General features: G+C 39.8%; 2 protein-coding genes across 2 annotated transcripts in view; both read right to left on the bottom strand.

Annotated features, from left to right (window-relative positions):
• The window catches only part of LOC132932769 (uncharacterized), a 30222-nt gene extending 14715 nt beyond the window's left edge, over positions 1 to 15507 (bottom strand). Inside the window, exons 1-2 of the mRNA XM_060999133.1 lie at positions 15478 to 15507; positions 15339 to 15415 (exon numbers count right to left, since the gene is read on the bottom strand). Coding sequence (XP_060855116.1) covers positions 15339 to 15415; positions 15478 to 15507 — 107 coding nt within the window. The remainder of the gene's footprint in view (positions 1 to 15338; positions 15416 to 15477) is intronic.
• A 21-nt stretch (positions 15508 to 15528) lies between these two features.
• LOC132932770 (uncharacterized) overlaps positions 15529 to 17852 on the bottom strand; it is a 58661-nt gene continuing 56337 nt past the window's right edge. The window contains exons 3-5 of the mRNA XM_060999134.1: positions 15897 to 16036; positions 15783 to 15830; positions 15529 to 15716 (exon numbers count right to left, since the gene is read on the bottom strand). Coding sequence (XP_060855117.1) covers positions 15529 to 15716; positions 15783 to 15830; positions 15897 to 16036 — 376 coding nt within the window. The remainder of the gene's footprint in view (positions 15717 to 15782; positions 15831 to 15896; positions 16037 to 17852) is intronic.

The raw sequence follows: 17852 nt of genomic DNA on the forward strand, positions 1-17852 counted from the left end.
ACCGAGCGCCGCCGTCGCGGGCGTTTTTTGCCTTTTTTTTTTCGAGAATTCGAGTTTTAGCCCTCTTCGAGGCGTCCGCCCTCCCCGTTCGCGACTCATTCGCGTTCCCCGTTACGTTTATAGGTCGCGCGCGGCCGTACTCGAATATTTTAGTGCGCCGCGGCGTAGAGAACGATAGCGGAAAGCGCGGCGTCGTCGCCGTCTTACCGATTTTTCCGACTTTTTCGACTAGAGTCGCGTCTCGCCGCTCTCTCGAAAGTCTCACCTCCCCGTCGACGCGATATTCGCGTTCCCAGCTAAATTTATAGGCCGCGCGCGGCCGTACTTCGTCCGAGACGAGTCCCGGGGCCGCGGGACGACGCCGAGAGCGGAGCGCCGATATCGCCGCCGTCGAGTAGGTATTACTATATACGGGCATAAATACGTGCGTCGGAGGGTCCGATTTTTTTTCGCGAATATCGCGTTTTCGACGTCCGGGGGTGGCGGAGCCTGTCGTCCGCCGCCCGAAGCGGTGGGATCGCCGGCTCAAAAGCCCTCCGCGGACGCCGGGACCGCGTTCGCGATTCGCCGGGACGGCGAAACCGCTTAAGAGTCATAGATTCGACACAACTTTTCAACTCGGTAGGTAGGTAGGTAGGTAAGGCGTCGGTGCGGTTGACCCGGGGGTCGTGGTTTCGATGCCGGCCGCCGGGAATTTCGTAAATTTGCGGCGGCCGTGATATTTCGGAATTTTTTTTTTTCGCGTTTTTTTTTTTGTCATTTTCCTTTCGCCATCACTTTCGCCTTATCACTTTTGACGAATTTTCAAAATTTCTTCAAAATTCGTGTTTTAACGCCTTCGCGCACCTCGGACGGCCCCGTTCGGACCTTATTCGCGTTCCCCGTTAAATTGTGAGGCCGCGCGCGGCCGTACTTTGTCCCGTCCCGTCCCGCCGAGGCCGAGACGACGTGCGATAGGAGTGCCGCCGTCGCCCGCGTTTTTCGATAATTTTTTCGAATAGTCGAGTTTTAACCGTTTTGGAAACGTCTCACCTCCCGTTCGCGACTTATTCGCGTTCCCCGTTACATTAATAGGCCGCGCGCGGCCGTACTTGAATATTTTAGAGCGCCGCGGCGTAGAGAACGATAGCGAAAAGCGCGGCGTCGTCGCCGTCTTACCGAGTTTTCCGAGTTTTTCGACTAAAGTCGCGTCTCGCCGCTCTCTCAAAAGGGACGACGCCGAGAGTGGAGTGCTGATATCGCCGCCGTCGAGTAGGTATTACTATATACAGGCATGAATACGTGCGTCGGAGGGTCCGATTTTTTCGCGTTTTCGACGTCCGAGGGTGGTGGAGCCGGTCGTCCGCTACCCGTTGCGGTGGGATCGCCGGCTCAAAAGCCCTCCACGGACGCCGGGACCGCGTTCGCGATTTGCCGGGACGGCGAAACGGCTTAAGAGTCATAGATTCGACGCCAGTTTCCAACTCTGTAGGTAGGTAGGTAGGTAAGGCGTCGGTGCGGATGACCCGGGGAGTTATGAACAGTTATGAACGTTGTCCGCGATTCGACGCAGTCGGATTGCATACCTGACGAAGTTACCCAGCCGTCGCACATTGTCCGCTATCCGACGAAGTCGGATTGCCTACTCGGACCACCGAGGTGACTGACCTGCTAGACACCCTTAAAAGACGATTGCTATATGATTTGCATAGAAGCCCGAAATGTTTTGAATTTTTTTTCACGTAATTAATTTTTCCGTTTTCGGTGACAGTTATGAACGTTGTCCGCGATTCGACGCAGTCGGATTGCATACCTGACGAAGTTACCCAGCCGTCGCACATTGTCCGCTATCCGACGAAGTCGGATTGCCTACTCGGACCACCGAGGTGACTGACCTGCTAGACACCCTTAAAAGACGATTGCTATATGATTTCCATAGAAGCCCGAAATGTTTTGAATTTTTTTTCACGTAATTAATTTTTCCGTTTTCGGTGACAGTTATGAACGTTGTCCGCGATTCGACGCAGTCGGATTGCATACCTGACGAAGTTACCCAGCCGTCGCACATTGTCCGCTATCCGACGAAGTCGGATTGCCTACTCGGACCACTGAGGTGACTGACCTGCTAGACACCCTTAAAAGACGATTGCTATATGATTTGCATAGAAGCCCGAAATGTTTTGAATTTTTTTCACGTAATTAATTTTTCCGTTTTCGGTGACAGTAATGAACGTTGTCCGCGATTCGACGTAGTCGGATTGCATACCTGACGAAGTTACCCAGCCGTCGCACATTGTCCGCTATCCGACGAAGTCGGATTGCCTACTCGGACCACTGAGGTGACTGACCTGCTAGACACCCTTATAAGACGATTGCTATATGATTTGCATAGAAGCCCGAAATGTTTTGAATTTTGCATATTTTTTTTCACGTAATTTATTACTTAATTTTGCATTTTTGGCGACAGTTGTGAACGCTGTCCGCTATTCGACGCAGTCGGATTGCATACCTGATGACGTGACCCGGCCGACGCATATTGTCTGCTATCTGACGAAGTCGGATTGCCTACCCACACCACTGAGGTGACTGACCTGCTAGACACCCTTAAAAGACGATTGCTATATGATTTGCATAGAAGCCCGAAATGTTTTGAATTTTTTTCACGAAACTTATTACCTAATTTCGCGTTTTCGGCGACAGTAATGGACGCTGTCCGCGATTCGACGCAGTCGGATTGCATACCTGACGACGTGACCCGGCCGTCGCATATTGTCTGCTATCCGTCGAATTCGGATTGCCTACTCGGACCACTGAGGTGACTGACCTGCTAGACACCCTACCCTTATTATTACGGTGAACGTCATTTGAGGTTACTGACCACCTAGACACTCAAAAATATACGACGGCTATATGACTTGCATGGACGCCCGAAATGTTACAATTTTTTTCATGAAACTTATTACCTAATTTCGCGTTTTCGGCGACAGTAATGAACGCTGTCCGCGATTCGACGCAGTCGGATTGCATACCTGACGACCGGCCGACCTATATTGTCTGCTATCCGACGAAGTCGGATTGCCTACTCGGACCACTGAGGTGACTGACCTGCTAGACACCCTTAAAAGACGATTGCTATATGATTTGCATAGAAGCCCGAAATGTTTTGAATTTTTTTTCAAGTAATTAATTTTTCCGTTCTCGGTGACAGTAATGAACGCTGTCCGCGATTCGACGCAGTCGGATTGCATACCTGACGAAGTTACCCAGTTGTCGCACATTGTCCACCATTCACAATCCACTATTCTTATCATTAACCCAGAATCCTTATCAGAAATCCAAAATCCTTATCACTAATCCACCATCCTTATCATAAATCCACTTTTCTTATCAAAATCTAAAATCCTTATCACTTAATTTTTTCACAGATCCCTATCACTAGACCTCTGTATCACCCATACACCGCGTCGGCTTCGGTTGACGACCAGACCACAAGACCACTGCGGTTTCGATGCCGGCCGCCGGGAGTCAATTTGCGGCGGCCGTGTTAAATCGGAATTTTTTTTTCCACATTTTTTTTTTTGTCATTTTCCTTTCGCTATCATTTTCGCCTTATCATATTATATATTCGTATTGAACGAAAATTTTACCTTTTTTTTCAAAATTCGAGTTTTACCCCTTTCGAAGACGTCGGACCTCCCCCTTGATGACTTAATCGCGTTCTCCGCTAAATGTATTGACCGCCTGTGGCTGTACTTCGTTCGCGAACAGCGAGATCGGACGGCGTCGTTATTATTATGTACAGGCATATATTATATATATATGCGTCGAAGCGTTCGATTTTATATTTTACAGACTTTTGCCTACTCGGTCTCGGTGACGCCGTGAGCTACTCATATCGGTATACATATATATTTGATACACGATATAGCCACAGAAGGTACTGTAGGTACATGTATACTTAATTAAATAAACGCCTAAATGTTAAGAGTTGATACGGTCGTTGGGTTAGTTGAATTATATAATAATATCCTAGCTCGAGTCGACGATGGATGTGACGGAAACGTTCGAATACTTATATTATTATTGATCGATTGGTCGATATGACTATACTACGGGTAGGTATATTTTGTATGCCACACTAAATTTTTGTTTACCAAATTTGACTCACCTAAAAACTGTAATTTATTATTTACCTTTTGATTATCTATTTATTAATTTGATTTTATGCTCATGATTAAATACACAATACCTACCTACATAAGTAATATCAAATAGTATAGCCAATTCATTATACAATTTAACTTTATATTAATGATTACCAGTTCTGACTCACCTAAAAACTGCAATATAGTATGTACCTACTACATAGTAAAGAGCATAAAATCAAATTAATAAACAGTTAATTTAAAGGTAAATAACAAATTGATAATAACGAATTGCAACAGATTCTAAATAATATTAATACAATAACAAAATATAACTTATGGAATATATGGGACGGTTCTTTTATACTTGAATTAGACAATAGTAATATAATTTACCTACATTGTATAATATGTAGGTAGTACTAAATATATTACAGTTTTTAGGGCAGTTGATTGTTTGAGGTAATATAATTTGCTAATTATAAATTTTATGTATGATACAAAGCTGCTGCAGATACTATATAGTACAATAATTATTATGAACTTATAGATCTTAATGTATTTAATTAAATTCTGGCAGTTAAATTGTATAAAGATATGGCTATACTATTTGATATTACTTATGTAGGTAGGTTTAGTTATGAGTATTAAGTGATCAATTAGACTATTTGATAAATAATTAGCTACATTTATTAAGCATTGTTTGATAGGTTCAATCATTAGCATAAAATCAAATTAATAAAATATAACAAATATACACAGCTAATGCTTTTATTATCTTATAATAACTAAACTAAATGTTAACTATGTAGTACCCACTTCATTCATTACAGATTTTTGGTGAGTCAAATTTGTTGTAGCATACAAAGATGATACAGATTTTAAATAATACAATATTAATAAAGAAAATAAAAATGTATGTATTTAATTAAAGTCTGGAAATTAAATTGTATGATTATATGACTATATACTATTTGAAACAACTTATATAGGTAGGTTTAATTATGAGTATTATATGAAATCAACTATTTAATACATAATAAATTAATTACTCGAATAGACAATAGTAACATAACTAATGTACATGCATACTATGTTGTGCTAAATATATTACAGTTCAAGTGAGTTTATTTACCCCGTAAAGAGCATAAAATCAAATTAATAAACAGTTAATTTAAAGGTAAATAACAAATTGATATACACAGCTATTGCTTTTATTGTCTACCTTTATTGAGCAATATTTATTGGACTCGATTATGTGGTTAAATATTAAATATGTAATACCTATACTATGCAGTAGGTACTTAATATATTACAGTTTTTAGGTTAGTCAAATTTGGTAATCATAAATTTACTGCAACAGATTCTAAATAATACAATAACAAAATAGAACTTATGGAATATATGGGACGGTTCTTTTATACTTGAATTAGACAATAGTAATATAATTTACCTACATGTATACTATGAAGGTAGTACTAAATATATTAAAATTTTTATGGCAGTTGATTCTTTGAGGTAATATGATTTGCTAATTATAAATTTTATGTATGATGCATAGCTGCTGCATATACTATATAATACAATAATAATTATTATAAACTAATAGATCTACATGTATTTAATTAAATTCTGGCAGTTAAATTGTATAATGATATGGCTATACTATTCGATATTACTTATGTAGGTAGGTTTAGTTATGAGTAGCAAGTGATCAATTAAACTATTTGATAAATTGTTAGCTACATTTATTAAGCATCGTTTGATAGGTTCAATCTTTAGCATAAAATCAAATTAATAAAAAACAAATATACACAGCTATTGCTTTTATTATCTATGTTTATAAAGCAACACTCCCATATCGTTTGACATGGGCTCGAATATTAAATATTAAAAATATAATATACTATGTAGTGGGTACTACAGTTTTTAGGTGAGTCAAATTTGGTGTAAAATACTAACGATGCTACAGATTTTAAATAATACAATATAAATAAACATAGGAAGTAAAAATGTATGTATTTAATTAAGGTCTGGAAATTAAATTGTATGATTATATGACTATATACTATTTGAAACAACTTAAATAGGTAGGTTTAATTATGAATATTATATGAAAAACTATTTAATACATAATAAATTAATTACTTGAATAGACAATAGTAACATAACTAACGTATAGTATGTTGTGCTCAATATATTACAGTTCAAGTGAGTTAATTGGTTGAAGTAATGTATTATGATATGACTATACTATATGGATAGGTTTTGAGCCCATGTCAAACGATTATGTGGTTAAATATTAAATATATAATAAAATATTTCAGTTTTTAGGTGAGTCAAATTATGTATATTAATAGACAAAAAATAACATATTATGTATTTAATTAAATTCTGGCAGTTAAATTGTATTATGATATGACTATACCATTAAACTATTTAATAATTAATATTTAATTAATACTATTTTATTATCTACACATTTATTGAGTGACCCCCCTATATTATTTAACAAGGGCTGCATTATATGGTTCTTTACTTGAATAGACAATAGTACAATATAACTATATAGTACCCACTTAATTCATTACAGTTTTTAGGTGACTTGATTGGTTGAGGAAATTAAAAATTATAATGCTGCAGATACCATATAATACAATATTAATAAACAAATAGATTTTCATATATTTCAGTAAAATCTGGTAGTTAAATTGTATAATGATATGCCTATACTGTTTGATATTGCTTATGTATAGATACGTTTAGTAAATATTGTTTTTAAATAAGTAATTGATTAACAACAATAATTAATTTAGCGGCGTAAAGTCGTTATTACTATATACAGGCTTTAATATATGCGTCGGAGGGATATATTTTTTTGCGCATTACGGTTTAAGAGTCATAGATTTGACTTCAGTTTTCAACTCGATAGGTAGGTAGGTAGGTTTAGGCGTATGTGCGGATGACCCGGGGTCATGGTTTCGATGCCGGTCGCCGGGATTGAAGATAATTTGCGGCGGCCGTGTTAATTCGGAATTTTTTTCTCGCGTTTTTTTTTTCGTTATTTACCTTTCGCTATCACTTCCGCCTTATCACTTTTGACGAATTTTTTCAAAATGTCTTCAAAATTCGTGGTTTAACGCCTTCGTGCACCTCGGACGGCCCCGTTCGGACCTTATTCGCGTTCCCCGTTAAATTTTGAGCAAGACGACGTGCGATAGGAGTTCCGCCGTCGCCCGCGTTTTTCGATAATTTTTTCGAAAAGTCGAGTTTTAACCGTTTTGGAAACGTCTCACCTCCCCGTCGACGCGATATTCGCGTTCCCAGCTAAATTTACAGGCCGCAGGACGCCGCCGTCGAGTGGGTATTACTATATACAGGCATAAATACGTGCGTCAGAAGGTTCGATTTTTTTCGCGAATCTCGCCGTTTCGACGTCCGAAGACAGCGGAGCACGTCGTCCGCTTCCCGACGCGATCGCGTCCCCCTTTACGCGCCCTTTGAAGGACGTCGAAACCACGTTCGTAATTCGCCGGGACGGCGAAACGGCTTAAGAGTCATAGATTCGACACCAGTTTTCATCTCAGTAGGTAAGGCGTAGGTGCGGATGACCCGGGGTCGTGGTTTCGATGCCGGCAGCCGGGATTGAAGATATTTTGCGGCGGCCGTGATAATCCGTATTTTTTTTTCCGTTATTTACTTTTGCTATCACTTCCGCCTCTATTATTCGTAATTAACGAAAATTTCAATATTTTTTTCGAAATTCGAGTTTTACCTCCTTTTCGAACTCCATACAGTTCCGTTGAAACCTTATTCGCGTTCCCTCCTAGATGTATAGGCTGCTCGCGGCCGCGCTTCTTTCGCGACGAGTCCCGGGGGCCGATTGACATCGCGGAGAGCTCCACCGTCGTGTCGCTATTACTATCTTATACAGGCTTGAATATATGCGCCCGAAATGTTTTGAATTTATTACTTAATTTTGTGTTTTCGGCGACAGTAATGAACGTTGTCCGCTATCCGACACGGTCGGATTGCATACCTGACGACGTGACCCGGCCGTCGCATATTGTCTGCTATCCGACGAAGTCGGATTGCCTACTCGGACCACTGAGTTGACTGACCTGCTAGACACCCTAAAAAGACGATGGCTATATGATTTGCATAGAATCCCAAAATGTTTTGAATTTTTTTTCACGTAATTATTTTTTCCATTTTCGGTGACAGTAATGAACGTTGTCCGCGATTCGACGCAGTCGGATTGCATACCTGACGAAGTTACGCAGCCGTCGCACATTGTCCGCTATCCGACGAAGTCGGATTGCCTACCCGCACCACTGAGGTGACTGACCTGCTAGACACCCTAAAAAGACGATGGCTATATGATTTGCATAGAATCCCGAAATGTTTTGAATTTTTTTTTCCGTTTTCGGTGGCAGTAATGAAAGTTGTCCGCGATGCGACGCAGTCGGATTGCATACCTGACGACGTAACCCAGCCGTCGCACATTGTCCGCTATCTGACGAAGTCGGATTGCCTACCCTTATTACTACGCGAACGTCATTCGAGGTTTGACCTGCTAGACACCCATAAAAAGACGGAGGCTATATGATTTTCATGGACCCCCGAAATGTTTTAAAATTTTATTCACAGTAAAGAACGCTGTCCGCTATCCGACGCAGTCGGATTGCATACCTGACGACGTGACCTGGCCATCGCATATTGTCTGCTATCCGACGAAGTCGGATTGCCTACTCGGACCACAAAGGTGACTGACCTGCTAGACACCCTAAAAAGACGATGGCTATATGATTTGCATAGAATCCCGAAATGTTTTGAATTTTTTTTTCCGTTTTCGGTGGCAGTAATGAACGTTGTCCGCGATTAGACGCAGTCGGATTGCATACCTGACGACGTAACCCAGCCGTCGCACATTGTCGGATGCCTTATTACTACAGTGAACGTCATTCGAGGTGACTGACTTGCTAGACACCCATAAAAAGACTGAGACTATATGATTTTCATGGACCCCCGAAATGGTTTAAAATTTTTTTCACGGTAAAGAACGCTGTCCGCTATCCGACGCAGTCGGATTGCATACCTGACGACGTGACCCGACAGTCGCATATTATCTGCTTTCCGACGAAGTCAGATTGCCTACTCGGACCACCGAGTTGAATCAGCAGGTCGCTAGACACCCTAAAAAGACGGTGGCTATATGATTTGCATAGAAGCCCGAAATGTTTTGAATTTTATTACTTAATTTTCCGTTTTCGGTGACAGTAATGAACGTTGTCCGCGATTCGACGCAGTCGGATTGCCTACCCTTATTACTACGGCGAACGTCATTCGAGGTGACTGACCTGCTAGACACCCATAAAAAGACGGCGGCTATATGATTTTCATGGACCCCCGAAATGTTGTACAATTTTTTTCACGTTTTGAACGTTGCATACCTGTTGCCGAGACATATAAGTCCAACGTCGAGGTAGGTGACTGACCCGCTAGACCCCAAATAAATCGAGGTGGCTATATGATTATCCGAAATATTTGATTTCTATTATTTGATTTTGCGTTTTTGAAGGCAGTAAAAAACTTACAGCTCTCCGGTTAACTAATCCACTATCCTTCTCACTAATCCATCATTCTTTTCATTAATCCAACATCCTTATCAGCAATCCAAAATCCTTATCACTTATCCACTTTTCTTATCAATATCCACCGTTCTTATCATAACACTCATAACCGACATCGGTTGACGATCAGACCACAAGACCACTGCGGCTTCCGACATCGAAAACACTCTTTACCGACACCGGTAGAAGACGCGCTTTACGTCCGCTGCCGTCGCGCGCGTTTTTTGCCTTTTTTTTTCGAGAATTCGAGTTTTAGCCCTCTTCGAGGCGTCCGCCCTCCCCGTTTGCCCCTTATTCGCGTTCCCCGCTAAATTTGTAGGCCGCGCGCGGCCGTACTTTCACCGGTACGATTCCCGGGGCCGCGGGACGGCGCCGAGAGTCGAGTGCCGATATCGCCGCCGTCGAGTAGGTATTACTATATACAGGCATAAATACGTGCGTCAGAGGGTCCGATATTTTTCGCGAATATCGCGTTTTCGACGTCCGAGGGTGGCGGAGCCGGTCGTCCGCTGCCCGAAGCCGCGGGATCGCCGGCTCGATAGCCCTCTGCGGACGTCGAATCCGCGTTCGTAATTCGCCGGGACGGCGAAACGGCTTAAGAGTCATAGATTCGACACGAGTCTTCAACTCGGTAGGTAGGTAGGCAGGTAAGGCGTCGGTGCGGATGACCCGGGGGTCGTGGTTTCGATGCCGGACGCCGGGATTGAAAATAATTTGCGGCGGCCGTGTTAGTTCGGAATTCTTTTTTTCGCGTTTTTTTTTTTCGGTATTTAACTTTCGCCATCGCTTCCGCCTTATCGTGATATTCGTATTTAACCAACATTTTACGTTTTTTTTTCAAAATTCGAGTTTTACGCCTATCGAAGACGTCAGACCTCCCCGTTGATGACTTATTCGCGTTCCCCGTCAGATTTTGAGTACTTTTTTGCCCTCCGCGGCCGAGACGACGCGCTTTACGTCCGCCGCCGTTGCGCGCGTTTTTTGCCTTTTTTTTCAAATATTCGAGTTTTAGCCCTTTTCGAGGGGTCTGCCCTCCCCGTTTGCCCCTTATTCGTGTTCCCCGCTAAATTTCTAGGCCGCGCGCCACCGTACTTTCTCCTGTACGAGTCCCGGGGCACCAGTTTCCAACTCAGTATGTAGGTAGGTAGGTGAGGCGTTAGTGCGGATGACCCGGTGTCGTGGTTTCGATGCCGGCCGCCGGGATTGAAGTTAATTTGTGGCGCTCGTGTAATAACGGACCTCTTTTTTCGCCTTTTATAATTCTGACTCCCCGTTTGACCGATTGACGTCGCGGTGAGCGCATGAAAATAAATGAATTAGGCTTGAATATATGCGACGAAGAGCATTTTTTTCACGCGATTTTTCAAATATATGTATATAGATATACATATCATGCTTAATGTTTATGTAGGTCGTATAGGTTCTTATTATCCTACACGTGTATCTGATAAAAGACACCAATATACTAAACACGTATATCGTATGGTAACTTAATAATATTATATCATGTACCTACATAATAAATATATAAACATAACGGTCACGATGTTTTCGTTGGGTCGGTACCGAATGTCTTGACACATAATAATTATTATAATAACTATTACTTCAAGTGTAGGTATACCAATTTGCGTTCAATTGTACACTAATGACGTAGGTAAATATAAGTACGTTAGGTTAGGTGGTTGTTTTTTCTTATTATTATTGTGTGCGTACATACCCACAATACAATAATAGGTGTAAGTGTTTATGCATGCGTGAGAAATATTAAAAGTGGACCATCAATATTATACAGTGCACAATACTACGCGCGATAATACAGTACGACCGTTATTATACGCAACATTATACGCTTTGCGTGGGGTGGAGTGGAGCCGTGGGGGGACAACTTTGGCGACGCGAAACGCGCCCGTGTCAACCTGCCTCATCTCGTGACCGGCGCTCTTGCAACGTACATCAAATCTCACCGAAAAGCCTAATACGTTGTATTATTTAATATTCAGTGCTTTTCTTTGAGTTTTGTTGTTCTGCATTGGGCGCTTTTCACAAACCGGTGAGTAAACTTTTATATCTACTACTACTATATTATACTATTTAGATAGATAAACTACAGGTGTATTCGTGGCGGCGGCGCGTATCGCCAACGAACATATTTTCACCGCCTACAGACATCGTTCTCCGCTGCTCACGGCGCATTTCGAGTTTTTTTCGTACACTTTGAATACCTACAACGTTAATTAAACCGCATTCGTATTAGCTGAATACGTATTAGACGTGTAAGTCCGTTGGCCGTTTCGGCGCGTTGCCATTGCGGACACGTGTTTTACGGTTAATTCATAATATTGTGCTACTGCGAGCTGGGTATGTAATTTTTCGTATTTTTCTATTTTTTATGTACATCATGTAAGCCGGTGTGTACCTATTAATTCTAAAAATAACACACGATACTCATACATCACCGCTGATAACAAACTGTATCAGTCGTTTTTTTTTTACCACGAGGTTTTCATAATATTCAGTATTTACTTTTCACTTATTATTATTCCTATTATTATAATATGTTCGTTCGTGATGATGTTTTTAGGCTATTCAAAATGGTCAAACGCTGTGCTTTATGCGGAGTTGTGGACAACATCGATGACGTTTCCGTACACAGGTATTTCACACAACACGTTGATACATATCGATATATATATTATAATAAATAATGTGTCGCCTCTTAGATTTCCAACTGCCGTACATCGTCGTATTGAGTGGGTGGCATTTGTGGTGGACCATGGTTTTCCCGTGAACCAAACATCTCAGCTGTGTTCGAGGCATTTCGTCCCCGGTGTCGACTACGCTGTGGGAAACGCGCGGCGCCGCCGTCTGTGGCCCATGGCAGTGCCTTCTTTGGTGAGTGTGTTCAATAAATATCATTTCATTGCAGTACACCATGACGGTATGCCCGTCTGACTGGACTTCTAATACTGTTGTATACTCTCGTGAGTTTGATGTACCTACTGTGTATTTCAAACCTAACTTAATTTCATAACTTAACTCAATGGCATTCAAGCTTTTTGTTGTAACATAATACACATGACCTCACAAAAGTATACTTCTAGACCTTATAAATACGGTTTAATACACAATATCAAGTGAATGACATATTATAACAAAATTCATGATATTACACTCATTTGGATCACATATCTTCATTATTTCAAGTTTGATCAATTTTCACAACATTTACAATTTCTGCAGTGCTAATTTCATTTCATTTGTTTACGTTTATTCCATAGTATGTAATTTTTAAAGTTAAGCCAATGACAATGAGTAGTACCCAACCTGCGGTTAAAATTCCTTACATGCTTAATTATTCACTGTGCTCTTAGATGCATATCATTGTTTCTGTACTCTACTATACTACCATACTATACTGGCTCGGTACAACATTCTTGAAAACTAAATGTCTATTTTATCATAAAACTTTCATTCAACTTATTATATTATGATTAAATTGTAGAATAACTTGAACGACATTCAATTGTGTTACTGCTGTTTCAGATTTCAAACACTTTGCTTATCAAACACTGGGTAAAGCTTATTTTACCTAGATTAACTCATAACTATACTAATATATCAACTTTTACTATAGAACACTTAAGGTTTTCTCACATAAATTTACATTTTCTTAATGTTACTACTACACAAAGTAGGTATTACTAGAGACTCCTAACTAACCTCTCCTTTTTTTGTGAACTGTGTACTGGATAAGTGTTTTATAATTTCACATATTGCCGTACTGTTAGCAATGTTAAGATTATTTTAATACTTTCTCTCCTTTATTTATACAACTAACTTTGTTTGTACTACGGTGTAACATATTTACTACTGATGTGTGTTATATCAATACTTAGTGGTGATAAATATAGGTGTGCTTGATTTTATCACATTGAAGACTCTTTAAAAAATAACACCACATATATGATTTCATATTCAACCTTACATTCAACTTATCATATAATGATTTCATATAAATGCACTTATTGCATACGAGTACCTACACTTACTGTTATAGAGTGCAATACATTTTTTAAATGTAAGTCGTTATTGTTGTTGTTACAGTAATACCTAACCAACACAAGATTGAACACACAATCATTAAAATGTTTTCTTTTTATTGTTGTAAGTTAAAGTTCTGTATTAAATAACACATTTTTTTTTCTACTATTACTACTACTACTACTACTACTACTACTACTACTACTACTACTACTACTACTTACTACTGAACTAGGCCATTTGTAAGTTGTGTACTAGATAAGTATTTTATTAGTATTTTATTTTAATACTTAATACAACATTGTACTGATGTTAGGATGGACAGAGCTTAGATTTAGGCGTAGTCACACACATTATTTTGTACAACTCTTTGAAAAATGATCTGGACTACAACATGTATACTTTTATACTTTTATACAGTGCAATACAGTTTTACAACGTTTCAAAGTTATTGTTGTTAGAAAGATTATTAGTATGTGTGAAACAACTTAAATATTCTTCTGTGGATTTCTTTGTTCTATGATTGGTACTTGTAAATACAACAGATATCTTAACCTAGAGCATTGTACTGATGTTATTTAGGTAGACCTTTTTCTCTTGAAAATCTCTTAACAACATTTATCTTATACTATCTATATTGTTGTATTGATGTTTTACACACCTTCAATGGCATTTAGTAGTATTATACAAGTTCTACGGTTACAGTTAGTTATTATATTATTATAGGCATTTGGAAAGTTTTCTTACACAGTTAATATACATTACTTTGTAATGTATAGTTAATTATATTCAATATTTTATTGGTGTTTGACCACCAATTGTCATTACAATGTTTGTATATTATAATACATTTAAACGCCTATGTCAAGAACTTTGTGATTTATATCAGTATGAATTATTTTAAATAATAGTCCAAATATCAGTTAGTTTCAAGTAGACTGTATTGTTATGTTTGTATTATTTTTACTGTGATAGGTAACGTTTTAATTGTATCATCAATATTTTACTAGCTACCTTATTATTATTATTACCTACCTATTACACTCTAAGCTATTTTACCTCTCATCACTTAGAATTACTGGTAATTTGTAAATAATTTGTAACGTCTATGTAAGAATAAAAATAATATTGCAAGGCGAATCATGACTTATATTTAATAGCCTAAAGTTTTATTTGTATCGTCACCGTATTATAATGACACATCAGTATTGGTTGGTGTTCTTTGTATTACACTACCTATTTTTGTGATACACATCTACCAATGGCACAAACTATTCAAATACATAATTACACAAGTGAACATATCACATCAGACCCCTAGAAATTGTACATCTAACACATAGGCTACTCATATTATTATACTCTAATATTACTACTATTAACTAATGTGTTAACCATGATTATTATATTAAGGTAAGAAATAAAAACAAGACATGTGAAAAAAAAAGTTTTTATTCATGAGATCTGAAAAATATTAGAGGAAAAAATATTGTTAGGATAATGGCATTACAAAAAAATTATCCAATTGACTACTTACGGTGTTGAAATTATTAGCGCCTCCAGCTGCCGCAACGCCGAATCACACGAGCCACCAGCCATCGATTCATACAACGTCTACAATTTATATAAACAAATTAAACATGGCATTAAAAGGTATTCTCAAATTCACAACTAACTGTGGTCTCTCCAATACCACATGTGTGCATTCATATCTTACAATTTTGTATTTATTTAGCACTATTAGGATTAAAAATATTACTTACGGTTGATGCCATCGGGGTTGATATTCCGATAGGTTGGGGACCGGGAGTCTGAGTGCGTGTCGACCTTGCACTCAGACTCCGCGGCGGCCTTACCCTAACGGAACTCAACCCTCCACGTTGTGTGGCTGGTGCTCTCCTAGGTGTTTGTGGGGCTATAAATATAACAAACGTTATTAATTTAATTTTAATTTTATTATGAAAATGCGATATACACTCACCGAGGCATTGCCGGACAGTGTGCCCCATTTTATTGCATCTATAACATCCTGAAACACGATGTAGGCGTTAATTAATAGTAAACTTTTAAATTTTCCTATCACCTATGTACTTACGGCGTTTGGGGGGTGCCTTTCGCGGCGGTTGATGGCGATGGCGTGCGGCGACGGCGGTCTCGGCCGGCGGTGCAGGGGCGGCGGTGCTCATGTTTAGTGTTTGCACCGCCGCATTGAAGTTGATCTTTATATAATTCATTCTAAAAAGAAAAAAGATGCAACATTTACAGTATGTCAGCGCAATATATTTGTTTTTTCTATATTGGTCTCCCCGACCTGTGCAACGTAGACACAGTATAGATATTTAACAACTTTGCCGGAAAGCGTGGACAGGTGCTTACAAAAAATCTAAGTTTAAACATTAAATATTTTAATTTTCTGACGGAAAGCATTTGTTACATTATACTGATTGATAAATACCTGCGATCTGCGGTGAACGTTTTAAAAAAAAAAATTAAATTAATAATACAAAATATACTCACGTGTTGTCCGTCGGACGGCAGTCGGATGTTTAAGAACGGTTTGTGGGACGTCGGCGCAGTTAATTGTCAACGCAGGTAACCCATGCAGGTAACAAATTGATTAATTGACATTATATCGACATTGATTGATACACACGCAAACATGATTTTCAAAAATTCCCGCCTTCGACAAAATACCGACTATTACTTATAACGACAACAATTACTTATTACTACGGCGAACGTCATTAGAAGTGACTGACCTGCTAGACACCCAAAAAAATACGGCGACTAAATGATTTGCACGGACGCCCGAAATATTTTGAATTTTTTTCATGTAAATTATTACTTAATTTTGCGTTTTCGGTGACAGTTATGAACGCTGTCCGCGATTCGACGCAGTCGGATTGCATACCTGACAACGTGACCCGGCCGTTGCACATTGTCCGCTATCCGACGAAGTCGGATTGCCTACCTGCACCACTGAGGTGACTGACCTGCTAGACACCCTAAAAAGACGGTGTCTATATGATTTGCATAAAAGCCCGAAATGTTTTACTTTTTTTTTTCACAGTAAAGAAAGCTGTCCGATATCCGACGCAGTCAGATTGCATACCTGACGACGTGACCCGGCCGTCGCATATTGTCTGCTACTCGGACCACTAAGGTGACTGACCTCCTAGACACCCTTAAAAGACGGTGGCTATATGATTTGCATAGAAGCCCGAAATGTTTTGAATTTTATTACTTAATTTTCCGTTTTCGGTGACAGTAATGAACGTTGTCCGCGATTCGACGCAGTCGGATTGGCTACCCTTATTACTACGGCGAACGTCATTCGAGGTGACTGACCTGCTAGACACCCATAAAAAGACGGCGGCTATATGATTTTCATGGACCCCCGAAATGTCTTACAATTTTTTTCACGTTTCACGTTTTGAACGTTGCATACCTGTTGCCGAGACATATAAGTCTAACGTCGAGGTAGGTGACTGACCCGCCAAACCCCAAATAAATCGAGGTGGCTATATGATTATCCGAAATATTTGAATTCTATTACTTGATTTTGCGTTTTTGAAGGCAGTAAAAAACTTACAGCTCTCCGGTTAACTAATCCACTATCCTTCTCACAAATCCACCATTCTTTTCATTAATCCAACATCCTTATCAGCAATCCAAAATCCTTATCACTTATCCACTTTTCTTATCAATATCCACCGTTCTTATCATAACACTCATAACCGACATCGGTTGACGACCAGACCACAAGACCACTGCGGCATCCGACATCGACAACACTCCTCACCAACCACGGGGGGTCTGGGGGTCTCCCCCAGCGACGCTCGGAGAGCTAGTCTTATAGTATAAAACGAAGACCCGTGTGGCGCCCCCTATGGCGTTTTCCCGTACCAGCATAGAGGATAATGGAGGGAAAACAGAGAACCCGCCAATGGGACGGTCGGGACGCGGCGGCGGAGCCGTCGCCGCGCTATCACTTCCGCCTTATCACTTTTCGCGATTTTTTTCCAGATTTTCAAAATTTCTTCACGTTTTC

Source organism: Metopolophium dirhodum, chromosome 1, assembly GCF_019925205.1.
Source record: "Metopolophium dirhodum isolate CAU chromosome 1, ASM1992520v1, whole genome shotgun sequence".
Lineage (NCBI taxonomy): Eukaryota > Metazoa > Arthropoda > Insecta > Hemiptera > Aphididae > Metopolophium > Metopolophium dirhodum.